The sequence below is a fragment of the Notothenia rossii genome (assembly GCF_949606895.1).
Source record: "Notothenia rossii genome assembly, chromosome: 9".
Lineage (NCBI taxonomy): Eukaryota > Metazoa > Chordata > Actinopteri > Perciformes > Nototheniidae > Notothenia > Notothenia rossii.
Genome location: NC_136907.1, coordinates 78,304,840 through 78,332,030, shown reverse-complemented (window position 1 = coordinate 78,332,030; position 27,191 = coordinate 78,304,840). Strand labels below are relative to the sequence as shown.

At 40.1% G+C, this 27,191-nt stretch overlaps 5 protein-coding genes and 1 pseudogene across 6 annotated transcripts; 1 reads left to right on the top strand and 5 right to left on the bottom strand.

Moving 5' to 3' along the window:
• Positions 1-812: 812 nt before the first annotated feature.
• On the bottom strand, positions 813-1,393 carry LOC307020668 (histone H2B 1.2-like). The gene has a single exon (XM_079652195.1). It carries the CDS (start codon positions 1,382-1,384, stop codon positions 1,004-1,006), a length of 381 nt encoding a protein of 126 aa, XP_079508321.1. The 5' UTR covers positions 1,385-1,393; the 3' UTR covers positions 813-1,003.
• Positions 1,394-2,576: 1,183 nt separating this feature from the next.
• On the top strand, positions 2,577-3,276 carry LOC307020663 (histone H2A). The gene has a single exon (XM_079652190.1). It carries the CDS (start codon positions 2,594-2,596, stop codon positions 2,975-2,977), a length of 384 nt encoding a protein of 127 aa, XP_079508316.1. The 5' UTR covers positions 2,577-2,593; the 3' UTR covers positions 2,978-3,276.
• A 1,629-nt stretch (positions 3,277-4,905) lies between these two features.
• On the bottom strand, positions 4,906-5,855 carry LOC307020650 (histone H1.01-like). Its single transcript, XM_079652177.1, has one exon. The coding sequence runs from the start codon at positions 5,686-5,688 to the stop codon at positions 4,990-4,992; it is 699 nt and encodes a 232-aa protein (XP_079508303.1). The 5' UTR covers positions 5,689-5,855; the 3' UTR covers positions 4,906-4,989.
• A 10,817-nt stretch (positions 5,856-16,672) lies between these two features.
• LOC307020682 (histone H2A-like) lies at positions 16,673-17,411 on the bottom strand (annotated as a pseudogene). The gene has a single exon. The product of its transcript is annotated as a histone H2A-like (transcript).
• Positions 17,412-18,039: 628 nt separating this feature from the next.
• Positions 18,040-18,484, bottom strand: LOC307020674 (histone H2B 1.2-like). Its single transcript, XM_079652201.1, has one exon. The coding sequence runs from the start codon at positions 18,474-18,476 to the stop codon at positions 18,099-18,101; it is 378 nt and encodes a 125-aa protein (XP_079508327.1). The 5' UTR covers positions 18,477-18,484; the 3' UTR covers positions 18,040-18,098.
• Positions 18,485-25,755: 7,271 nt separating this feature from the next.
• LOC307020662 (histone H2A) lies at positions 25,756-26,168 on the bottom strand. Its single transcript, XM_079652189.1, has one exon. It carries the CDS (start codon positions 26,156-26,158, stop codon positions 25,775-25,777), a length of 384 nt encoding a protein of 127 aa, XP_079508315.1. The 5' UTR covers positions 26,159-26,168; the 3' UTR covers positions 25,756-25,774.
• Between the last annotated feature and the right edge of the window lie 1,023 nt (positions 26,169-27,191).

Genomic DNA, 27,191 nt, shown 5'->3' with positions numbered 1-27,191 from the left:
ACTTTTGTTTAGTTTAGGGGGAAATACATTTGATTAAATATAATATAACCCTAACCCTGTCATTTTCTAATGTATAACTATGATTTAATTTGTAGTGAAAAACTCGCCCTGAAATAAAGGAATCATTTAGTTAACAACACTAAACATTTGCCCAAAAGTTAAATATGAGAATTAACATCAGTTACAACCCAAAGGAATGAATTCATTAATAATGTAGTGTGCAGAAACAGTCTTTAAATGGCACCAGCTTTTAGTGTGAGTGTAAGACGTCAAATGAATACCTATTAGCAAATGAATCATGATCTTCTGCAGTAAAATTAGATCACCTTATAAAAGTATTTGAGTTTATTTGTGTGAAAGATGTAGTTATACAGCCTACTTATTCATATAAAATGTATATGCCCATATGAATGTTGTTTATATGTATTATTTATTTCACAAGCATTTGCAAAGCATTTTTCGTTTGTGTTTTTGACATTACTGATTGGTGAAATTATTCTCTTCTCTTATTAAACCCGATCACTTTGTATTACCGGTGTCAATCATTCAAGGGAGGCTTTGAGTGTCAGCAAGAAACACCATTTGCATTGTTGTTTGAGCACATTTGAGTTTGTGGTGGCAGAGGGACAACATTTAATAATAAAGTGTTCATTTGTCTCCTCTAATTTGCAAAATAAAGATTACCACTTAGCATTTTCTCTCAAGGTTGCAGTAAAATAACCACCATATTTCCTTCATATTATGAAATGTATTTATTTTTCTATTTTGGAAAAAAAAACATCATTGAGATGGTATAAACAAGTATAGTGAGGAATGGACAATATTCAATCATGGTTTATCTTGCTTTACAAAGCATTCTGTATAAATAACATGTTTACTTCAGTGTAATAAGTTATTTAGATTGCTGGTGGAGTAGTTATAGAGTATAACAGGATGAGCTGTTTGGATGGGTTGGGTGGCTCTTAAAAGAGCCTTTGTGGTGTTGGTATGTCAGCAGCAGAGTTTACTTGGAGCTGGTGTACTTGGTCACGGCCTTGGTGCCCTCAGACACGGCGTGTTTAGCCAGCTCTCCGGGCAGCAGCAGGCGGACAGCGGTCTGGATCTCCCTAGAGGTGATGGTGCGGCGCTTGTTGTAGTGAGCCAGACGAGAGGCCTCACCGGCGATGCGCTCAAAGATGTCGCTCACGAAGCAGTTCATGATGCCCATGGCCTTGGAGGAGATGCCGGTGTCGGGGTGGACCTGCTTCATCACCTTGTAGACGTAGATGGCGTAACTCTCTTTCCTGGACTTTCTCCTCTTCTTTCCAGTCTTGCTGACGCTCTTAGCGACGGCTTTCTTTGAGCCCTTCTTGGCCGCTTTCACGGGGGGTGCATCGGCAGGCATGATTAGTGAGGTGCGACAGAGATGAAAAAGTTCCGTATCACAGAGCGGTCTATTTATATTCGCCAAATACAAATATTACTGTGCTGTTGCTCGCACGGGATTGGTTGTCTTCTGAGCAAGACGGAGCATGCGCTTAACGAGTTTTAGAATCAAAACAGATTGGATGACAACATATAAAATGAACCCCCCATTGATTATGTATTTGTATTATTGGGGTTTTATAATGTGTTGTAAATGAATAAATAAAAAAATCGGTTGGGATCAATGTCCTTTTAACTCTTTCATATGTGTTTAACTATGTATAACATGGACAACAGAGAAACACATCTTTTTCATGACCAACGTTGGAATTTATATAAAAAAGTGAGGTGAAAGTTATGCTTGTCAACCTCTAGTCCACACGCATTAATCCACATGAATCCCAATATGTATGATTTTAAGATCCTAAAATAAATACAAATGTATTCATTATAAATGTGTTAGTCCTTAACATAACTCAGTGTATATCACCATTAAAACATATTACAAAAGTTTAAGAAACCTGTTAGACATTAAAAAAAGTTCTCGCACAATCTTAATACCAAGCTTTTATTCTGAAAATCCTTCTTGACGACTTCCGGGACTACAATCCAGTAGTATCATTAAAGTGGCTATTGACGCCGTTCACATGTATTACATTGAAAGTCATGAAAGAGAGAAGGAGAAAAGGCGTGTTTAGTTATGTATTGAGTGTACAATGTCAAAATCTATAAACTAATTTGTTATAGGCTCCTTTTCTGGCTCTGCCTCTTCTTTTTTTCCATCCTATTTTTCCATCCTCAACCCAAGGTGCTTTCCTATATATGCAGCTTTTACAACGGTCATTTTGAGTTGAATGCCCAGGTCTATGGCTCCCAGGCCTCCATATTCGTTACTTTTGAATAATAGATAACGTTTAGTGACTTCCCTTGTTGTGCCCGACACCAAACGTAAGGTTTCCCTACGTGGGGCGAATAAAGGGATTCTGATTGAGTCTTTCATGTTAATTTGAAGTAGCAGTTTTCAACGGAAATCCTATAGTAAAACAAGGAACTTGACTCTTTTCTGATTGGTCGATTGAAGATACGATCACCTGTAACCAATCAGAGAGCGGCAATGACGTATATAGTCGCCGCTTTGGTGACGATGCGGCATTCTCTTTTCGACGCTCGATCAAGAAACTAACACGAAATGTCAGGAAGAGGCAAAACCGGAGGAAAGGCCAGGGCGAAGGCCAAGACTCGCTCATCCCGTGCCGGGCTCCAGTTCCCCGTTGGCCGTGTCCACAGGCATCTGAGGAAGGGTAACTACGCCCATCGTGTCGGTGCAGGAGCCCCGGTGTACCTGGCCGCTGTGCTGGAGTACCTGACCGCTGAGATCCTGGAGCTGGCTGGAAACGCCGCCCGGGACAACAAGAAGACCCGCATCATCCCCCGCCATCTGCAGCTCGCTGTCCGCAACGACGAGGAGCTGAACAAGCTGCTGGGAGGGGTGACCATCGCTCAGGGAGGCGTGCTGCCCAACATCCAGGCTGTGCTGCTGCCCAAGAAGACCGAGAAGGCTGCCAAGAAGTGAATACCCTGATCCCGCTTGAACAAACAACAAAGGCTCTTTTAAGAGCCACACACTTTCAACTAAAGAATATTTCTCTCTTCACTACACAACTACTTAAAGGCACAGAACCGTAATCTCCTCCTTTGCACTGTATGTATTGAGGTGTACAACATACAACATGTCGTATATCACACTAAGTCCCTCAATTTTAAAACACCCACATCATAGAGAAATATACACTTGAAACATAACCCTGAATTACTATTAATGATATCGTCTGTATTGCAGGTTGTAGCCTCTTTAAAGTAAAGCCTTATGTCAGTCAGTCCACATCAATAAAGCCACAACGTTTGTTGGACCCATTATTAGTGTTTAACTCAGTTTACACTATATCAGTATTATTTATTGGGAGGTGTCTGCTTTTCACCGATCAATAGCGTACCGTAGCATTTCAGCAATCGATGGTATCTTTTGCCCACACGCACATTGAAATGAATAACAAGTTATATTTAGTTCCAGCCTTTATCCACCAGATGTCATTGTTCACCAACTAATGTTTGGAGCAGACCGAAAATAGTGGCTCTATTGTAGTGGAATAAATATTAACACATTTGTCTTTCTAACAGTTCTTTATTTATTTTGTATTAGCATTTTAAGAAATTAGGTACATCTAGTACATATATTAATGAAGTTAATATATTTTAGCCAATTAGCAGTTCTTTAATGTGACCATTCTTTATACCGTTAGGAGTTAGTTTAGTAGCTCTAAAACATACATGGCACAAACTATTATACAGCACTAGTTCAAGATTAGATAAGCATGTAAATATTAACATCTTAAATAATATTGTTTAAACTAAACTGTATTTTATAGACAAAAACTTTTCTGAACTTTATTTAAAACTCAAACACTAAGTACAAGAGCCAAAATTAGAAACAGTGGCAGAATAGTATAGTTATATAACAGCAATTATAATAATTGTATTTACATTCAATAAAAACAAAATATTTAGGATTAAAAACTCACTTAATAAAATATACAAAACATAATTATTCATGTTTGAATTATATTCTTTAAATACTGTTTATAGCACTACTATTTTCTGCTTGACTACATTATTGTTATAGATTTAGCTGACGCTTTTATCCAAAGCGACTTACAATAAGTGCATTCGACCAGGAAGATACAACCTTGAAGAAAACAGAATCATATAAGTACATCGGGTTTCATAGAGCCAAACATTTAAAGTGCTACTCAACTGGCTTTAGATAAGCCAGCCCTTTATTAGTATATAAGTGTATATACATTTCCGTTATCCATTATTCGTTGACTTCATTTGAATATAAAATTAACCCAAAATACATTTTGATTAATAAGGTCAAGTTTCATTTATTATTTATTCACTTTTATTTCATTAATAAATGAAACGTTGATATTGGTCCTGCTTTTCTACTGGCTGAACTTTAATGTAACTATTTATTAACCTGCTATATATAATTTAAACAAGACCTTATTTAGTAGTTACACTGATTGTGAGGAATATACAGTAACACTTAAAACTAGTAGTCACGTATGAAAACACTATGGTCGATTTCATAGTATTTGTGCATTATAACCCATTTTTATGGAAATGTCTATAATAGTTACTAATATACTTTGTATTACATAACATATAACTTATGCTTTTGTCCAAATCAACTAAAAATAAGTGTGGAAATCGTATGTTTATATGTAGATTGTGTTGTTAAATAAAGCAAACTAATGTAAATGTTATGCAGTTCAGGTACTTGTAGTACTATGCCCTTCAGATAATATTGAGGTAAATTTCATGTGGGATGAAAGCACAACATGGAATATTATAATATAACATGGAAACATATATTACGTCATGTGAAGTTATGTACACAACACATTTATGTTTTGTTCAATAAGTTGCATTTATGCTACATTAAATATTATAAAAGAGAGTGCTCTTTTGGTGTATGTGGGTGGCTCTTAAAAGAGCCTTTTGTAGGTGAAGTAGATGATCTGTTTACTTCTTCGCTGCTCTCTTGGCTGGTGCCTTCTTCGCTGCTTTGGCAGCTGGTTTAACCACCTTCTTCACAGCTTTCTTGGGGGTCGTTGCCTTCTTGGGTGCTGCCTTCTTGGCCACCTTCTTCTTCGGGCTCTTAGTGATCTTCTTCACGGGGGTTTTCTTGGCAGCAGTAGCAGGCTTCTTCGCCTTCTTGGGTGTTACTGCCTTCTTGGCTGCTGGCTTCTTAGCGGTAGATTTCTTCGCCGGTGCTGCTGCCGGCTTCTTGGCTTTGGCTGCGGGCTTCTTCGCTACCTTCTTGGGCTTCTCGGCTGCCTTGAAGGAGCCGGTAGCTCCGATTCCCTTGGCCTGCACAAGTGAACCATTCTCGAGTAACCTCTTCACGGTGCGTTTAATGTGAGCGGTGTGTTCGTAGCCCTGAGCGGCCAGCGCCTTCTTCAAAGCGATGTAAGAGATCCCTTTACGGTCCTTGGAGGCGGTGACCGCCTTCAAGATGAGCTCAGCGGCTCCAGGACCGACCTTCTTAGTCGGCTTGACTGCCTTCTTCTTCGGGGACTTAGCTGGTGCCTCTGCCGGGGCGGCAGCGGCGGCGACTTTAGTGGGAGCTTCTTCTGTTGCCATGATGCTGTCAGGAGCATTCTCTGGTCTGATGAGACGGGGACAGAAATCCCAGCGAAGAGAGGAACTTGAACACACCATGAGAACCGTAGAGACTCAACTCAGTGTGGCTCACGCAGGAGCTGCAGAAAAACGGTGCCACTTTGTGTTTTCTCTTCAGTTAAAACTGTAAAAAATACACAAGAGTTGAGAACGAGTTGAATTTCAAAGGTTAATCGAATTGATAGAAGATTACTTTATCTTCATATAGAAACTAAATAAAGCTTTACATATTGTTGTTTTTTTCATTGGGAAGGCTTTAAACCTCCTAAGACTGCTGCCGTGAGTGGTACAGATCTGCGACTTTTCTCTGTAATCTCTCTCTTAAAGGATTTAAAATACTTTATAATCCCACTTAAACTTGTAATATAGTTAAATGAAATGTTGGACTAAAGACTCAATTTGAAAAAAATCTAAACTTGTCGACATATTTTTGTTAAACAGAGGTAATTCTGCTGTCTGCAAACACACTCAGGACAGGCCCTGGCTGTGTTCTACAGTCTTTGTTACTCAACAGTGAGAGACCTTAATTTAGCACAGCTTTTCTCATGTATATCACAATACCACGTTCATATCACAAACTATATTTATATAGTATGAATATTTGATCATGTTTTTTTACATTCTGAAATGTGTTGGAGAGATAGATCTAAACCTGTAAGGTCACAAAGGCTCTCAAACATACACTAACTCTTGGTAGCAGAACTCCCGCTGACTGTCAACATCAGACAAGTATTATCACTTTATTAATTGTAGAAAATCAGAGAAACATAAACTTAAGTGAAGGAATAAGAACCATAGACCAGCACAAAGGCTTGGAATTAGTTAGGAAATGATATTATTTATTAACACTAGATTGTTAAATGTCAATGTTATCCCAAATTGATTATTATAATCTGTTAGAAATCAAAATCAATGTTTTATGATATAACGTAGTTTAAACATAGTCATTTTTGTAACTGTTTTATTGTTAACCGGAAGGGATCTCCGACATACCAACAGTAAGCTTGACTTCAGGTTTTACGGAAAACACGATTCCAGCCGTTAAAATGCAATAAATGAAAAGTCAAGAGATAAGGAGGAGAAAAGGCGTGTGGAAGTAAGCAATGAATGTAAAATGTCGAAATCCTCTGTTTAACGCAATATCGGACACAGAAGACCGAGGGGGGTAGTTCCCTATGTCACCACAGCCCCCAGAGAGGAGGAGCGAAGAGGGATGCAAGCGGGAAAGACGAATGTGTGTGGAGACTCTTCTGCACGGCGGCCACTGCGAGAGCAGGCTGCAGCCTTTCTCTCCTTACTACCTTCTGTTTGTTTTATTACCGCGCCACTTAATTAAATTACCCATTTGAACCTTCTCAGAGACTCCATTGGTCTCCTTATTTTAAGTCTCTCTCCTGGACGCGAGGACAAGGAATATCCTAATAAATCTCAAAGAATTTCCTAAATGTGAGGCAAACTAAATTGAATATAAACATAATGGTGTATACAATTTATCTTGTTTAACAAGTAATTGTTTTAACCACATTTTCAAATAAATAACATGACCTCTTAAGGGCTGTAAATATAATAAGCCTCTGTCTAAAATGGACAACATTGTTAGGAGATTTAAACTATACAGCGGTTCTGCACTGCGGTCACTCAGCCGCCTCTCGAGTTTGTTTTTTCAAATCAGCTGCTCTTCATTTTTCCTGCTATATTTGACGAGCAGTGTTTGGCAAGTTACTTCCAAAATGTAATATATTACATATTACTTATTACTCTCTTTTGAAAGTAATAAGTTACATTACAATATTACTGTCTCTGAAATGTAATGAGTTACGCTACTTTAGTTACTTTTTAGTTACTTTCACCAAAATAACCGCAAAAGAATAGCTAGGTATTTTAAATGCTAAAATGTAGTTTAGTGCAGCTCATTATGCATCCAGTGAAGGGCAATGTGGTATAGCATAACAACTATGTAGGCCAGGCCTATTCAACTGGCGGCCCGCGGGCCGGATGCGGCCCAGAACCAACTCCCAAGTGGCCCAGCCTCCCGTAGCCAAATTCCTACACTAGTACAGACCATGAACGCAACACTCCGCGTTGCATAGAAACCACCAAACCACAACGCAGCACGTTTTTTGAAAGTGCATCTAGTGGTGCTAGTAACGGTGGTCCTATGATAGCAACTCTAAAACATGTCCCTCTCAACTCTGAAGCGTAAACAGAGACAAAACGGTAATTGATCTTGTGGAGCAGATCCAAGTCAAGCTGGACCTTTTCGGTACCGACTTGAGCACGGGTCGGATACTGCATTTTCCGACGCTCCCCAAACACATCACATCTCCGGCACAAATCACGGATGTGATGACAGATTTCATTGCGAGGTTGAAAGAGAACTTTGCCGGTCGATTGAATGGACTTGCTCTGCCCACAGACGTGATGATGGGCTTTGCCAGAGACCCCTTTACTGTTGCAATAGAGGGGGACGTATCAACCAGAGCAAAGGAAGTGGTCCCCTGCATCGACAAGGGGAAATATACACTGGAACTTATTGACATGCAGCGCACTAACGGGCCAGCGAAGTTTTGGAGTGATGTCAAAAAACAGCAGTTCCCTAACGTTCAGAAAGTAGCGATCTGTGTGCTCAGTATGTTTGGATCAACATACACATGTGAATCAAGCTTTTCACACATGAACTCAATCAAAAGTAGCACTCGCTGCTCCCTGACTGACAGCACTCTTCACAAATGTCTTAGGATTGCATTGACATCCTATGAGCCAAAAATCACTGCTCTTGTTCAAAACAAAAAATGTCCCTTCTCCCATTGAGAAAGTCAGCGATGACAAATCACAAATGAGGTGATAGTAAGCACCTAGTTTACTATAGTAGACGTGTAGTGTAGTATTCATTCATATAGTTACCCGTATGGACGTATCCCTTGTTATGGGTTTGTGCACTGAAGTGTTTGACAGTTCTTTCTGTATTCATTTAAGTGCACTTTGTAATGTGTCTGGGACAAATGTGACCAAAACGTATGATTTTTTTGTTATTACTTGAAAGGTGAAAAAATATTGCTACAGTACTACCTCTTTGTGTTGCATTGGAGCTCTTTAGCTGTTTTTTTTTTATGTGAGCGCATTTATTAAGACTGCTATTATTGTATTCAGTAAATGCACTTTGTGATGTGCCTGGTTCAAAAAAAAAAACTGAATATTTGACTTCTAAAGCAAACAAATGTAAAGCTACAACTGTGCACTTTTTTCAGATTCTGTTAAATTAATGCTAATTTGTTGTGTTTTTATGCACTTTTTGACCTACCTTTGTTAGATGAACAATGAATAAAAATTGCATGTTTTTCATCGCAGTAATATTTGTTGGTTTAAAATGTGTCACTACCCGCTTTTTACAGGCCGCTGAATGTCTGGCCCAGCTGAATTTTGTAGTTATAAAATATGGCCCAACTGAATGTGTAGTTGAATAGCCCTGGATTACATGATAAGGGCTGAGAAAATAATTGCAGCTCTACGTGATGCAGGAGAGAACATGAGTGATGGGCTGCTTGTAGCCACCATTTTGAATGGACTGCCAGATTCATTCAGGCCACTGGCTGTCCATGTAACACAGAACGAGGATGATGTTACATTTAAAGACTTCAAGAGAAGACTGAGGATCTATGAAGAATCTGAGAAGATGAGGACGACTGGATCTATGGACAGTGTGATGAAGACTAACACAAGGCAAAGTAGACAAGGCACCAAGACACACAGGAAGAATGGAGAACCCACTCTGACTTCAGTGACTTGTTACAAGTGTGGAGAAAAAGGACACATTAGAAGCAAGTGCACCCAGAAAGTGTGGTGCAGTCACTGCAAGAGCAACACACACACAGAGTCCCTGTGCAGGAAAAAGGGAAAAGAAGACGGAGCCAGGAAGGTTGCAGAGGAAGAAGAGGAGGACAACGGCGACGAGGATCATTGCTTCATGGCCAAGCAGGCAAACAGCGAGAGGCCATCAGCCAACGTAAAGAAGAAGGGCATCATGGTGGACGCCGGAGCGACATCCCACATAGTGAACGATATCGCCAAGTTCAAGAGCTTTGACAACACATTCCAGCCCGACACCCATTCAATCGAGCTGGCGGATGGGACCAAATGCAGCGGGATGGCGCAACGCAGAGGGACAGCGCTGATCTATCTGCTAGACAACGATGGACGTCAGCAGAGAGCACAGCTGCATGAGGCACTGTATATGCCGACATAGCCACACGATATCTTCTCAGTGGCAAGAGCAACAAATGGAGGAGCGACAGTCACTTTCAAGAAGGGGGACAGCCACATGATCACCAAGAGTGGTAACAACAGGTTTGACTTCCATGAAAGTGGTAATCTGTTTTACTTGCCAACTGTTCAGAAAAATGTTGATAAATGTAATGTTTGCCACGACATGCAAACTTGGCATGGCATTTTGGGACATTGCAATTATGAGGATGTACAAAAGTTACTGGGTGTGGTAAAAGGCATGGAGATAAGAGGCAGTGCAGTCAGGCCAGCACAGCTGTGTGAAATTTGTACAAAAGGAAAATTCACCCAGACAAGGAATAGGGAGCCAGACAGAAAGGCTACATAACCTTTACAGCTGGTCCACACTGATTTAGCCGGTCCCATTAGAACCCCAAGCTTAGAAGGGCACAAATATGCACAGTCTTTTACGGACGACTATTCGGGTGCCATAACTGTTTATTTTCTCAAATCCAAAAGTGATGCAATACATGCCACAGAGAGGTTCTTGGCAGACTCAGCACCTTATGGAAAAGTAAAATGTTTACGTTCAGACAACGGTGGTGAATGTACTAATAGAGAATTCAAATCACTGTTAACCAAAAATAGGATTAGACATGAGACATCTGCACCCTATTCACCTCACCAAAACGGCACAGCAGAGAGAGGTTGGCGAACCCTCTATGAAATGGGCAGGTGTATGCTGTTAGACAGTAAGTTGCCAGACACACTGTGGAATTATGCTGTACAGACGGCAGCCTATGTAAGAAACAGGTGTTACAGTAATCGCTCAAAGAAAACACCTTATGAGATGCTCACAGGCAAGAAGCCAGACATGTCCAAACTTCAGAAATTTGGATCTGTGTGTTTTGCCTACACACAAGAGAAGGGGAAGTTAGATTCCAGATGTGAGCAGGGCATTTTTATTGGATATGATAAGAACAGTCCAGCTTATCTTGTGTACTGTGCAGACACAGATAAGGTCCAAAAACACAGGTTGGTGAAATTCACAAACAAGACAGCCAAAGAGAAAGAAACACAGACACCTGGGTCACACATTGAATGTCAGGACAGAGAGGTACACCCCAGGGTCCTTGACAATGAGGAAAATGTTGATGAAAGAATGGGAAATGCATCAGGTCAAAGTGTTCAGGGTGATGTTCCTGTGGCTGAATGTGAACAGCTAGGTACTGAGAGTGAGACTAGAAAGAACCCACCTAGAGCTAGGAGAAAGCCAATGCACTTACAGGATTATGAGACTGAGGATACAGTAGACCAACTGGTAACATGTGTAGACTCTTGTTATAGAGCAGTTTGTGACATACCACAAAATGACCAGGAGGTCATAGGGTCAACCAAGTCACGGCAGTGGATCAATGCAATGAATGACGAGATGCAGTCACTAGAAGAGAATGACACATTCAAGATCACCCAGTTGCCTCTAGGCAAAAAGGCAGTGGGGGGTAGGTGGGTCTATACACTCAAGTGTGATACTGATGGGTCAGACAAGTATAAGGCAAGATTTGTTGCAAAAGGTTACAGCCAAAAACAAGGCATTGACTATGAGGAAACTTTCTCACCTACAGCTGACATGACAACTGTTAGAGTTGTCATGCAAAAGGCAGTGCAGGAAGATTTAGTTTTACACCAAATGGATGTGAAAACTGCATACCTGCATGCACCCATTGATTGTGAGCTCTATTTGGAACAACCTGAAGGTTATGAGAAAAAGTCAAAAACTGTAGAAAAGTTAGTATGCAAATGACAGAAGTCCCTATATGGTCTAAAGCAGTCAGGCAGGAACTGGAATGCTCTGTTACATGCATATCTCACTGAAAATGGTTTTGAACAAAATCCTGCTGATCACTGTCAATACACAAGGGAAAAACAAAATGAAAAAGTGATTCTGATTGTATGGGTTGATGATCTGATAATTGCTGCTAACAATGAGGAGGTTGTGAAAAGTGTCAAAATGATGCTCAATGATAGGTTTAAAATGAAAGACCTGGGGAAATTAAACAATTTTCTTGGTATAGATTTTAACCAGTCAGAGGGTCAAGTCACAATGTCACAGGAAAGGTATGTGAATAAAATCCTCTCCAGATTTGGAATGCAAGATTGTAGGGTCAGAGAAACCCCATGTGAGTCTAAACTGGAATACACAGAAAATGCTGAAAAAATGGAAGAGCCAATGAGGTATAGAGAGGCAGTAGGAAGTCTGATCTATTTGGCTACATGCACTAGACCAGATTTAAGTTTTGTGGTCAGTAAACTTTCCCAGCATTTTGCTGAACCAAGTGAAGAGCATTGGAGCACTGTGAAGCATGTGTTCAGGTATCTTAAGGGTACAACAGACCCTGGATTATGCTTTAAAAGGGATGACGCAGGTAAACTGGGCCTAATAGTCCATAGTGATGCAGACTGGGCCTCAGAGGTTACAGACAGACGTAGCTCCACAGGGTACTGTGCCAGTCTGAGTGAGAGAAGCTCTCTCATTTCATGGAAGAGTAGAAAACAACCAACAGTTGCACTGTTTACCTGCGAGGCAGAATACATGGCCTTAGCGTCAGCCAGACAGGAGTGTATGTATTTACAACAGCTACTCAAGGGTATTGATGAGTATCAATATGGGCAAACCAAGGTTTATGATGACAACCAAGGAGCTATTGCACTTGCCAGAAATCCAGTAAATCGGCAGAGGTGCAAACATATCGATATTAAATATCACTTTATCCGAGAAACTGTGAACAGTGGGAGGATATCTTTGGAATATTGTCCTACTGACAACATGGTAGCTGACCTAATGATAAAACCAGCCACTAAGCTACAACTGAAAACGTTTGCTCAGTATTTGTTTGGCACTTAAAGTGCAAGAAATGCATATATGTGCCATTGTATTTTTGTTTGTATTCTGTTATGAAAATGTACCACAATAAGCTAGGATCGAGTGGGGGTGTTAAATGTTGTACAATTATGTGCGCCCTTGCTCATTGTGTCCTGCAGAGGGCAATGTTGTCTGCAGTGCGTCCAGGACGTGACGTCACTGACTATACCTTGCACTACATGTGGTCTCTACCTTATCCGTTCAGATGTTGTTTGGATCGAGAGCTGAGCGGCAGCACAACCGCATCTCTCCTACCACGTTAAATAAATATGCCTAATGAAGGCTAAAGGAAGCTGTCGACTACTTAGTTCTATGAAATCTCCACCGCAACGCACTTCGCATAACAACCATTAGTTCTTAATGAAATTGATACTGCTTGACTTTGTAATAGTTAGCCTACTACTTACAATATTTTGAAGTACTTTTACTGTGTATTTTTCGAGAAATACTCTGTCAAAATCCCCTGCTGAGAACAAAATCAAGCCACTTCTGCAAAATTTGATGAGGGAATTCTTTTTTGTTGCCATTAGTTCTTCGTGATATTGATCCTGTTGGACTCACTACTAGTGAAACTACCCCCACAAGTACTATGAAGTACTTACTGTGTACTGTTCCAGTACTCCTTTGTCAATGTCCCCTCCTGAGAACAAGAATGCATGTTTCTCTGCTATTTTTATATAATATATAATATATATTTTTATCATTCATCAAAGATAGCAGAAAAACATGCATTATGTACTAAGGAGGGGACTTTGACAGAGGATTACTCACAAAGTACACAGTAAAAGTACTTTATTTCTGGTAGAAGTCAAACTAGAACCGAGTCCAACAGAGTCAGTTTTCTTCAGAACTTGTGGTAACACATATTTGTATCACTCGTCAAATATAGCAGGAATAATGAAGAGCAGCTGATTTGAAGAAAGAAAAGTGGAGAGATGGCTGAGTGACCGCAGTGCAGAACCGCTCTATAGTTTACATCTCCTAACAATGTTGTCCATTTTAGACAGAGGCTTATTATATTTACAGCCCTTAGTAACATTCATTTTCTGGGTTCAATATGTGTCTTGGCCGTTTTCGTTGTGATCGCTAAATTCCCCTTGTTTATAATAATCACCGTTCCTTCAGCAGGATACTGTAGTGATTCAAAGTGTGATTTTAGCAAACGAGTGCTTTTGTTTTGAAATCACTTCCGTGAGTTTCGCCCCGCCCCTCGCTCCAAGGACCATTTGACCATTTAGTAAGGTAAAAAGCAAAAACGCCTCTCAGACGGTCTTCCGTTTACGTGTCTATAAAGAAAAACAATTGGGCGGTAGGTACACAGATTCAAAACAATCCGTGTATCTACCGTCTGAAGGATTATTTGAATTATTTGAAGTATTAAAGTAACGTGTTATGGCAGGAAAGTTAAATCTGGTATATTCATTTTAATGTCACCTTATATATATTCATGTGTGTTAAATTTGAAGGGACAAAGTATATTTTCCCTCCCCAATATATTGAGGTGAAGTCTTTGTGTTTAGAGAAGGATGGGAGCAGGGGACATCCTAATTTGGGGATAGCTCCAAGACTCTGGAATGTTTCCCTCGTAAAAGAAGAGTGTGCGTTACACATGCTTGGGGCAAATATGTGTGTTTTCATTGCAGTAAATATATGTGCTACATGATTACTGTTCAACTATACCTCTGTTCTTATTCTTTCATGTGTGGGTACTAAATGGCTACAAACATTGTGGAGAAATTAGCTTAAACATGTTGTATTACTCTATATGAAATGGAAGTAGCTTTGATGACAGGGACGAGAGAGCATTTTCAGCATGTCAATTATCAGGGAAATCTACTTGTTTTCAATAGATGTGTGTGGTTAATTACTTTGTATTAATAATAACAGTATGTGTAAAGGAAGCTGGAAATATACAATGTGAAACCTTTTTAATTGAAGTAAAGATGTGAACGATAGCTCAAACAAATGGAAAGGCGGTAGGACAAATTAGTGTGTTCTCTATATTAGGCCTGTGTGAAGTTTGACTATTTGAAAAGCATCTCTAATACTGCTTAAGAGCATAGGTAATGTGTTCCTCGTTATTATTGATATGAAAGTAATTAACATGTATTACGTATATTTAGCCAACTATAACAACTATACCTTAAAACATACTTTTAACTTGTGTGTGGTAACCTGAGGCGGGAAGATGGACACAGGGACAAAGGGCCATAAAGGGGATGTGTGTGTGCTGGCTGCAAGATGTGAAATAAGATAAGGAAACTTGTTGTTTAGAGCAGGTTCGTTCCAGACACCAAAAGGTGTCTGGTCTTCGTCAAACTGAAAGAGACTTTTTGTTTCCGGGTTTCTTCTGCTGTGTCGCACTGATTGGGTGCGACAGGCCATGTGTTGGTCTCTCCCAATAAGATGACCTCTGGGGGAAAGCACGCACACACCTCCTCCTGTGTTTTAGTTTGAAAGCCTGTGTTTTCCTTTGGTTCGCGCTCTTGTTTTTGACCGGCCGTTCCTGAGACCTGTCTCACACGTGGTAGAACCTGAGCCCGGAGTACTCTGCAGAGTGCTTCGTGATTCCTTTGTATTTGTATTGTTACCTTGTATCATTAAAACAAGATTATTGTTTCACTTGCATTCTGGTGTTTCTTAATCCCTTCCTTTTTACGAATTTACCCAGCTTATCAAACGACACGCGGAGACGAAGTTGGTTTTAAACATCCTCCAAATCTCCAACACGTCCAATTGTTTTTCTTTATTAAATGTATCACATATTTATCAGTCATTCAACATATCAAACCTAAAATCCATCGGCAGAAGTCTTGCTAGGATTCATATATTAAAAGTTTCACCCATTGGACGATGTTGTTTATCCGACATCCAAGATGTACAAATCAATTCTGTTCTAAATACCACATAGGTTTTTTTTCACAAAGTCATCAACGTGGTTTTGAAGCCATTTCAGTTATGTATCTAATGATTCCCGAGATTTAAAGAGAAGGTCGTCTAGATGATTTGTAACTACACCTTTTAAATGTTTAAAATCCTTTTTGTGACTACCCAGTGTATCACACAATATCTACATATAACAGAAATCTGAATATGAACATGTCATGAACATATAACTTGTCAGATATCACACATTATCAGTTTTGATAACAGGACTGATTTACATATTCAAGGATAATGGTGTTTTAGGCACCAAAATGTATGCTTTAAGGCTAAACATTTCATCATTGAAATAACTATGTATGTATTATCTTCCCTTAAAGAACTGATAATTGGCTAAAAGATAATAACTTCATTAATATATGTATTAGATGCACCTAATTTCTCAAAATGCTAATACAAAATAAATAAAGAACTGTTAGAAAGACAAATGTGTTAATATTTAATCCACTACAATAGAGACACTATTTTCGGTCAGTTCCAAACATTAGTTGGTGAACACTGACATCTGGTGGATAAAGGCTGGAACTAAATATAACCTGTTATTCATTTCAATGTGCGTGTGGGCTAAAGATACCATCGAGTGCTGAAATGCTACGGTACGCTAGTGATCGTTGAAAAGCAGACACCTCCCAATAAGTAATACTGATATAGTGTAGTGTAAACTGAGTTAAACACTAATGATGGGTCCAAAAAACGTTGTGGCTTTATTTATATGGACTAACAGATGCAGAAACCACACCGCTATTCATTTGAGAATGTGGTATTTAACATGCTGAATGCAGGAAGGAAATTGTGAAAAATAGTTTGCTTTAGTTGAAGTAAGGCTTTATTTTAGAGAGGCTACAACCTGCAGTACATATATTAATGATAGTAATTTAGGGTTATAATTCAATTGTATATTTCTCTATAATGTGTGTTGTTAGTTGGGTGACTTGGTGTAACATGACATGTTGTGCACATCAATACATATAGGGCAAGGAGAGAGAAATGTCTTTAGTTGAAAGTGGGTGGCTCTTAAAAGAGCCTTTGTGGTTTGTTGAAGCGGGATCAGGGTGTTCCTCACTTCTTCGCGGCCTTCTCGGTCTTCTTGGGCAGCAGCACAGCCTGGATGTTGGGCAGCACGCCTCCCTGAGCGATGGTCACTCCTCCCAGCAGCTTGTTCAGCTCCTCGTCGTTACGGACGGCGAGCTGCAGGTGGCGGGGGATGATGCGGCTCTTCTTGTTGTCCCGGGCGGCGTTTCCAGCCAACTCCAGGATCTCAGCGGTCAGGTACTCCAGCACAGCGGCCAGGTACACCGGGGCTCCGGCACCGACACGATGGGCGTAGTTACCCTTCCTCAGATGCCTGTGGACACGGCCGACGGGGAACTGGAGCCCGGCACGGGATGAGCGAGTCTTGGCCTTCGCCCTAACTTTTCCTGCACCTTTCCCGCGACCAGACATTTTCTATGTGATTGAAGTAGATCATCGTTCTCACCAGTTTATAAAGGAACGCAGCTGTACGCTCATTGGTCAGATTGATCCGTAACAGTGATCGTCCAATCAGAAAACAGATTGGTCTGCTGCCTGAAATCCTTTCAGAATGAGACTGAATTTTCTGAAATTGTTTCACCCGTTCAAAGATGAATATAAACTCCTGTAATTTAAGAAGCGAAAGTCTCAATGTGTAGAGAACATTAAGACATTCAAAAAGTTGTCATACTTAATGATCATTTACAGTGTGTAATTCACTTATTAAATATATGTCGTATTATAACACAAATGACACACCCACCTAAATAAATAGATGCAGCTGTTTGGGCTTAACATTTAACGGGGAAAAAATGATCATCAGTTGTAACTTATTTATGTAATTTGTAATTTTGAGGACATCTCTTATTTCACATTTTGATTTTAGTAGTTTTGCTAGGTATTATTCATTCTGTCTTTGTATGCACCAAATATACCAAAGCAAATTCCTTGTATGTGTTAACCTACTTGGTAATAAACCTATTCTCATTTGTGTCTCTCACACACACACACAAAAACCTCCAGGTTGAAGTGATGTAAAATACAAACAAAAATATGTAAAAAAATACTGCTCAGAAAGTAAAATGAACAACATGTAAATAGTAAAAGCCAGATCACAGGAAGATGATCCAAGTGAGCAGTTTAATGTCACTACCACCAATTCATAATTTCAAAACCAGCTTAAAGAAAGAAGTGTGTTCACTTCTTAGTATTATTATAAGTATTATTTTAGTTGTATTAAAATGGAAATTATGTTGACGTATAGACACTATACAAGAGGAAAGGAAGCAGCAGTAGATGAAGTGGGTGGCTCTTAAAAGAACCGTTGGTTTGTAGCAGTAGCGGCAGCAGTTTACTTGGAGCTGGTGTACTTGGTCACGGCCTTGGTGCCCTCAGACACGGCGTGTTTAGCCAGCTCTCCGGGCAGCAGCAGGCGGACAGCGGTCTGAATCTCCCTGGAGGTGATGGTGGAGCGCTTGTTATAGTGAGCCAGACGAGAGGCCTCACCGGCGATGCGCTCAAAGATGTCACTCACGAAACAGTTCATTATGCCCATGGCCTTGGAGGAGATACCGGTGTCGGGGTGCACCTGCTTCATCACCTTGTAAACGTAGATGGCGTAGCTCTCCTTCCTGGACTTTCTCCTCTTCTTGCCGGTCTTGGTGGCGGTCTTAGAGACGGCTTTCTTGGAGCCCTTCTTGGGCGCTTTGACGCTGGCTGCTTCAGGCATTTTCAACGGTTGTGGGATGACGAAGTAGAAATTCACTCGAACACAGTGTGGTAATTTATATTCATCCGATGCAAATGAGACTGTGCTGTTGCTCACACGGGATTGGTTGGGTACTGAGCATGCGTTAAACAAATCACCCGTTGAGCATAGTTTTTAGACAGCCATCATGACTGCAGCTGTAATACGTAACAGATGTTACAACAGATGTGTAGGACAGACGCCTTATTATATGCTGACAGGACGTAAGCCTAACCTCTCGAAAATGAATATATTTGGATCTGTATGCTATGCATACAAGCAGGAAAATAAAAAGTTAGACTCGAGGTGTGAGAAGGGTATTTTTGTGGGGTATGATAAAAACAGCCCAGCATACCTAGTCTACAACCCAGACGCAGGTAGGGTTCGAAAACACAGGCAAGTGAAGTTTGTCACAAAAAGTATAGTCGAGCGACACACACAGACTGATTTTGAGGCAAGTGATGACGATTTTTATGAGAAAAGGTTTGTATCCACCAAGCCAGAAACCCAGGGGACTGACTCGTGTCCAAAAGAGACACAGGAAGCTCGATCTGAGACAGATGACACAAACACTCAGACAGGAAAGGGAGCAGTAGGTCAAAATAGGAGCTATCCCCAAAGAGAAAGGAAGAGACCTCAGTATTTAGAGGACTACGAATGTAAAGTACGGTGTGACAACCAGAAGTATGTAAATATTGACTACTACTACAGAGTAATGTGTAATGTACCAAACACCTTTCAAGAGGCCATGAACTCAGCAGAGTCGAAACTCTGGACTGATGCTATGCAGGAGGAAATTAATTATCTTAAGGAAAATGACACATTCACATTGACCACACTACCAGAGGGCAAAAATGCAGTGGGGGGTAGATGGGTCTATACAATCAAAGAAAACACAGAAAAGACTGAGATATATAAATCCAGATATGTTGCAAAGGGATATAGTCAAGTGGCAGGAATAGACTATAAAGAGACATTTTCCCCGACTGCAAACATGACATCAGTAAGAAGCTTGATGCAACTGGCAGCTCAACATGACTTACACCTACATCAGATGGATGTTAAAACTGCGTATTTACACGCTCCAATTGATTGTGAGCTGTATGTACAGCAACCTGAAGGTTTTGAGGTCAAGTCAGACAAAGATGAAAAGCTAGTCTGCAAGCTGAACAAATCATTGTATGGGTTAAAACAATCTGGAAGAAAATGTTGCATGATCATCTCTGTGAGAACGGTTTTGTACAAAACCCAGCTGATCACTGTGTCTACAGTAAAGGAATATAAAATGAGAGGATCATTCTGATTATTTGGGTGGATGACTTATTTATCGCAGCTAATAATATTCACACAATTAATACTGTGAAAGAAATGTTGAGCACAAAATTCAAAATGAAGGATCTTGGGAAACTTAAACATTTCCTAGGCATTGACTTTACTCAGGAAAAAGGAGAAATAAAGATGGGTCAAAAGAAATCCATTACAAAAATACTGGAAAAGTTTGGTATGAATGACTGTAAGCCAGTGGTTCTCAAACTTTTTCTGTCAGGCCCCCCCTTTGGAGAAAAAAAAAAGTCGGGCCCCCCCAAAACGAATAATCAGGCTCAGTGGCGTCGCCAGAGATTTATTTTGGGGGTGCTGTGGGGTAGCTTGACGTTTCATAGAGGGTGCTCAAACATTTAGGGTTTCCCATTAATGTACCGGTCGCTACAGTGGAATTTTCTACTGCAACAATCCCCACGCAAATACACAACGTACCCGCGACTGTTACAATGAAGAATAGGTGTAAGCAGGGATAAAGTGCTATTTTTATAGGTGATGTGTGGACGTCACATAGGGGGGTCCGGGGGCAAGCTTCCCCGGGAAGATTTATTTTTAAATATTGAAGTTAAAAGCATCAATCTGGTGCACTTTGAGAGCGAAATGAAGAGATCTATGGATACATCTCTCAACACCCATATGAAACAGAAATGTAAACAGATTTACTTTTTCTTGATGGATATTTTACAAATCACCCTTTTAAACTTTATTCTTGTTTTACTGTTATATAGTATTTCATACCTGTTTTTCATTTATTCTCTTATTTTTTTATAACTATAATGATCATATAACCGTGTGCCTCGGAAATAATTATTTACATTAATGGTGACCAAAACATTTGAGACCCACTGAGATAACACTGAGAGAGTCCTTTAGCTCTCAGTCTGACAGGAGAGGACTCTCCTCCACTTTGTTGTTGAAAAAACTCCTTATATCCGTTAGCGTAGCTCGCTAGCACCAGAAGCTAACAACAACGATCTCCAGTACCGGTGCGCTCTCTCTCTCTCTCTCTCACGCGCACACAAAATGGCTCGTTACACACACACACACACAGAGCCGAGCTTTAATGAAACAGAGACCCAGACGTAATAGTACTGTACTGCATCATATTATTTTCGAATCAATAATTTTTCAAATTATGATTTTTTTTTTTTTTTTTTTTAAATCTTTTTTTTTTTTTTTTTATAACCATTTTTCCTCCTGGTCTCTCGCGCCCCCCCTGGCATGCCTCTGCGCCCACCAGGGGGGGCGCGCCCCCCACTTTGAGAACCACTGCTGTAAGCCAAGGTCCACCCCGTGTGAACAGAAACAAAACTTTGATGATGATGGTGAAGCTGTTGATGCAACGCAATATCGTGAAGTGGTAGGCAGCTTAATATATTTAATGACATCTACACAGCCTGATCTAAGTTGGATAGTCAGTAAACTGTCACAGTATTTTTCAGAGCCAAAAGAACAACACTGGTTAACTGCTAAACATGTATTGAGGTACTTAAAGGGCACAATTAATCAGGAGCTATGTTTTAAACCAGGGGTCCCCAACCCCCGGTCCGCGGACCGGTACCGGGCCGCGGAGGTGTTACTGCCGGGCCGCGAAATAGCTGTGAGTTTATCGTAATATTTGCAGAATTATAAAAATATTTTATCAAAAAAAATTAAATTAATTTTTTTATTTTATACCAGTCATATTATTTCATCCAAAACATCCAAAATAAATCAAAATTGGTTAGCATAAGGTCTCAGCCTCATGCGCAGAGAAAGTTACAGGAGGTGCGCCAATAGGAAGTGGAGCACACAGGAGACAACCGTTTAATCACAGACTGTTATGTTTGTTAGGGAAATGGCAGTGCATACATTATTTAAGATATATTTTGAACTCAGACTTCATTTTAAGGACATTGCGGCCAGGGGTGTAGAGCTATTTTTTTATTTGTAAAGCCTCCTTCACTTCATGAAATGGCTGCAGCATCAGGAGGCAGCCTCTGAGAAGTGCAGCACCACCGCGTACACACCGCCTTCACTGTGTTCCCCACTGCAGGCTGCTACGTTTCAACCACACGCACATCGAACGGCCCGATTATTCCCCCTATTACTCGTTGTATGAAGGAAATGTCCGGTCACAAAGGCGCATGATGTGTGTGTGTATGTGCTCTGCTCAGCTCCGCTGTGTGTGTGTGTGTGTGTGTGTGTGTGTGTGTGTGTGTGTGTGTGTGTGTGTGTGTGTGTGTGTGTCCAATAGCGGCATTTGTTTTCAAAATACCATGAACAGTAATGTACACACATCTGGCCAACTCCATAGGTATGTATAAATTAGTTTAATCTTAATCTCGATGTAGTGCTAAATGCTGTCGGAGTGCACCGGAACGAACGCGCCGGTATGACGTTATTATGGCTGGCAAACAAGCCCAGGGATCTCCCTGACATTTCAGTTATATCAATATGTGTACAGTGGTCCTAATTTTTTGTTTTAATTGTATCCCGGTTTTAAACGTCATTAATATGTTTTGGATGCATGCATATTGGTATTTCTTCAGGTTGTTAAATACAATTAGCCTCTGTTGCCACCTTCTAGTGAGTAAATATTCAAATCAGTTAAAATTGGCAACCGGTCCGCAATTTTTTTTTAATGTATCTGCCGGTCCTTGGCACAATAAAGGTTGGGAACCCCTGTTTTAAACAACAAGATGAAAAACTGAAACTTGTTGCATACTGTGATGCGGATTGGGCAACAGACCAAAATCACAGACGGAGTATAACAGGGTACTGTTTTAGTCTAACTAGCGATGGGCCTGTTATTTATTGGAGATCAAAGAAACAGCAAACAGTAGCTTTTTTGAGATGTGAGGAAGAGTACATGGCACTGGCTGCCACAGCACAAGAGAGTTTGTATCTTGTGCAGCTAATAGAGAGCATGGACAGTGAGGGTCAATATACTCCTGTGAAAATCTTTGAAGATAACAAGGGTGCAATTGCTCTATCCAAGAACCCAGTATGTCGTCAACGATGTAAACATGTGGATATCAAGTATCATATTGTTCAAACTACTGAGTGATAACATGATAACCATTGACTATTGCCCTACAGCTGATATGGTTGCTGATATTTTCACTAAGCCTGCAACAAAGGTCAAAAGTGAGACATTTTGTAAAGTATTTGTTTGGAATGTAAATAACCCCATAAATGTAAAACACTGTTATTGTGCAAGTGTATAAGGCGTTTACATTTGAGTTCATGTTGAGAAATTGTGCAGTATAAGAGTAAGTGGGGGTGTTGAATTATGAAATGTAATATATGAATTTGTTTATTTAATACTCTTATACTAATCACTTCCTGTATTCCCGTGATAAAAGGGGGTTATGGCTAGAAAGGATCCGTCTTGTGTAAATGTGACGTCACGTTCTCGTTGTAACTCTCGTTGGAGCGGCTCGGAAACACATCTACAGCAGTAACATGATGCAACATACACATTAATGCAGCAGGATAATAGTAAAACACTGAAAGGGAACATTTTATCGCACCAGGAGCTATCTTGGGACTTTTACTGCGACAACATTGACTTGCCTGTGAATAAAAATTAAACCATAGTGTTGGTGATCTACAGTGTTGTCATTCTTCTTTGAACACCAACAAGAACGCTAACACCCTATTTCAACAATCACACTCCCTGTCATTGACATAATTAATAGATAGTTTAGCTTCTCACGATCATTTGTTGTGGCCCACTGATGTTAACGATCGTAACTGAAAGGATGCCTGCCAAACGTAAACATTCAGCCACGTGACTTGCAAACTCTCGCGAGAGTTTTACACTAGACGGATCCTTTCTACCCATAACCATAAAAGGGACATGCGCAATAAAACGTGTCACTTGGGTTGAAGCAAAGCCGACGGTGTATGTCTGTATTTGTTCCTCTGTCACGTTAAACTATGTTCACGGTATTCCTGCCCTAAGATCATGGCATCGTTAACAGTATGAGTGGAAGTTCACAGGCCCATTATTGAGTTTGGTGTTCGTCCTCAAATGCAGGGAAGATAATAGACCTAGTTCTTTCCATGATGAAATGTTTAGCCTTAAAAGTGTTGAACTTTCCTGTCGTCTCCCAGACCGTGGTCGAGGAAACAGGGGGGATGACTCTCTGTCGTCTCCCAGGGCAGAAGCAACACGCTTCGGGTTCAATAACCCACTTTATCAAATCACTGGAGAGAGAGAGAGGCGAGCTCGTCTTGGGAGGTCGTTGTATTTATTTAGTTTTTCCGTTTCACAAGATACATCACAGACCTATGCTTTTTCCTGCTGCCTCGTTTCATTTCCAGAAAACATATTACCGCTCGCTCACTCTCGCTCTACCATACCCACTCACACATGCACGTGCCACACCCTTCCCTTAAAGGGGTAGCGATCTCACTCTGTATGACCCTAATGTCCTAACAAAAGCATACATTTTGGTGCCTAAAACACCATTATCATTTAATATGTAAATCAGTCCTGTTATCTAAACTGATCATGTGTGATATCTGACAAGTCATATATTCATGACATGTTGATATTTAGATTTCTGTTATATTTACAAGATTATAGAATTACAATAAAGAACAAATAACTGAAGTGTTGAAAATTATTTTCTAACACAGGTATTGTGTGATATACTGAATAGTCACAAAGAGGATTTTAAACATTTAAAATATGTAGTTACAAATCATCCAGACAAACGTTTCTTGAAATCTCGGGAATCATTAGATACATAACTAAAATGGTTTAAAAACCACTTTGATGACTGTGGACAATACCCAGTGGCTGACTTGTGACAAAACCCTATGTGGTTTTTAGAACATAATTGATTTGTGCATCTTGGATGTCGGATAAACAATATTGTCCAATAGGTGACACTTTAAATATCATTGATTCATTGACTGAAAAATGTGTGAAAGGAAACAGACTCTTTAAGAACACCTTAGGAATCTCAATCATTGCAAACTTTGCTAACACACTCTGAAAAATGATGTATAAGAATAAGGCGGAAAGTATTACATTTTTATACTTGAAGATCACAATGTTAGGAATAAATAAATTACAGAAAATAGGTAAATGTAGCTAGGGAAACCAACCAAGACCAACCAAGTGATAAATAATTAGATACCACATTAGATATCACTCCAATGGGAATCACAGCTTTTACCCCTAAGAAAGGCACTATTTACGAGTAAAAGCTGTACAGCAAATACTTTCTAACACATATAATTATACATCTGATTGTGAAACTGACTCAATTCTCCCAGGTTAATTCATTTTTCATTTTCACTTTGTCCCTGTTGTTTTTCACAATAAACTGCCCTATGCCACTGTGTGTAGAGGATGAAGTGTACTACGTGGAAAGAGATTTAAAGTTTTACTCTGAGGAAACATTACTGCTATTTTCTTACAACTGGATGTAGACTTGTTATATACTACTGCTTACTAACTAAACACTTGTAAGTACAAAATGAACTCCATTAAACTATCTCTGCACACATTAATGGAGTGTCTGATCACTGGGAGTTAATAATGCTTGATGCATATGCAGCAGATACCACAGTACTTGTTTAATAATATTGGCATTTATGTTTGAGTGGTATCCCTTTTTTTATATTTCTGATAAAGCGACACTGAAGAAAGCTGTTATGAAGTAAACCTGAATTTCAAACCGGCTGAAAATGATTATCTGTACTATGTGTGTATTGTGGTTTTGACCATCAGGGGGCTTTGGTATAATTGCAATGCACTGGCCAGATTTTCTCAGTTTAGAAACATCTGTTGAAAAAGCAGTTACACCACAATATACATCATTAGGGTAGTGGAAACTAAAAATAAGACACTATAGTCGTTGATTAAATAAATATAAAAGTGTTTGGTGAAGGAAAGCTCTCTGGATAGAAGTGTGTGGCTCTTAAAAGAGCCTTTGTTTGTTGAGGCGGGAACAGGGTGTTCACTTCTTGGCAGCTTTCTCGGTCTTCTTGGGCAGCAGTACAGCCTGGATGTTGGGCAGCACGCCTCCCTGAGCGATGGTCACTCCTCCCAGCAGCTTGTTCAGCTCCTCGTCGTTGCGGACGGCGAGCTGCAGGTGGCGGGGGATGATACGGGTCTTCTTGTTGTCCCGGGCGGCGTTTCCAGCCAGCTCCAGGATCTCAGCGGTCAGGTACTCCAGCACAGCGGCCAGGTACACCGGGGCTCCGGCACCGACACGATGGGCGTAATTACCCTTCCTCAGATGCCTGTGGACACGGCCGACGGGGAACTGGAGGCCAGCACGAGAGGAGCGTGTCTTAGCCTTGGCTCGGGCCTTTCCTCCGGTCTTCCCTCTTCCAGACATAATTGCTTTCTCGCGTTTACAAAGAAGTGTGACTGTCTCATCGCCACAGCGGCTATTTATATCCACCAGCTGCTCTCTGATTGGCCATCAGCGAGCGTATTGAAGATCGTCCAATCAGAAGGAAGCTCACGTCTTCTTCCAGTTGCTACGAAAAATAAAGACACTAAACCTGGAGCTATTCTAGTAAATGTATTGAATATATGTATAATCTCTGTCAGATGAGCACAGTTTTAACAATTTCGGCCTATTTATTTATTTTCATTATTTTACAATGTGACGCTAACAGCCTACTGATGCAGGCAGCTCACAGCAGCAAGTAAAGAGAAAGACATGAAGTTACACAATGAAATAATAATCAACACATGATGAAACCCAAAGTAATTCTGACAGTGAAGTCCTATTAAACCTCTGTGTCAATATATTATCACTTTATTGTATTAAAATGACACATACATTTAATACATCATATTGAAGTTCTAGTTGTAAATCACTACTATGAGCAGATCTAATGGACCTAAAGGCAGCTTTATTCTTTGTTGAGAAAAGGCTCATTGATTTTCGAGAGGAACAGGAAGCGTAATCTTCTTGTTAAGATAATGTGTATTTATAAACACTGATTATATAAAGTGCATCTTCTCTGACGAAAATCTAAAAATGAGTCAGTGAAGGATGGAGATAACCAGAATAAAAGATGGAAGAAACATATTAATACCACACTGTATGAAGTAATAAACTAGAAGTAAAAGTTGTGCAGTAAACATGTTCCTTCAAGTGTTTACATTATCATGAAAAGGTGGATAAGGATGTCCCAGACCGAGTGTTATATAATTATATCTAATATCACTTATTAGTTGTTATGTTTAGTTAACTGTTTAGTTCTGATTAATTCTTGTTTTATTTATTTGTTACCTCTTGAAAATCTCTTTCCACATTGTTGTGCGATACATTCCTCGTTGAAATTATTACTGATGCTGCCTGCTTCTTAGTTATTCCATCTTTTGCTCGTACAGTAATCTGTATCTAACTCTATGTT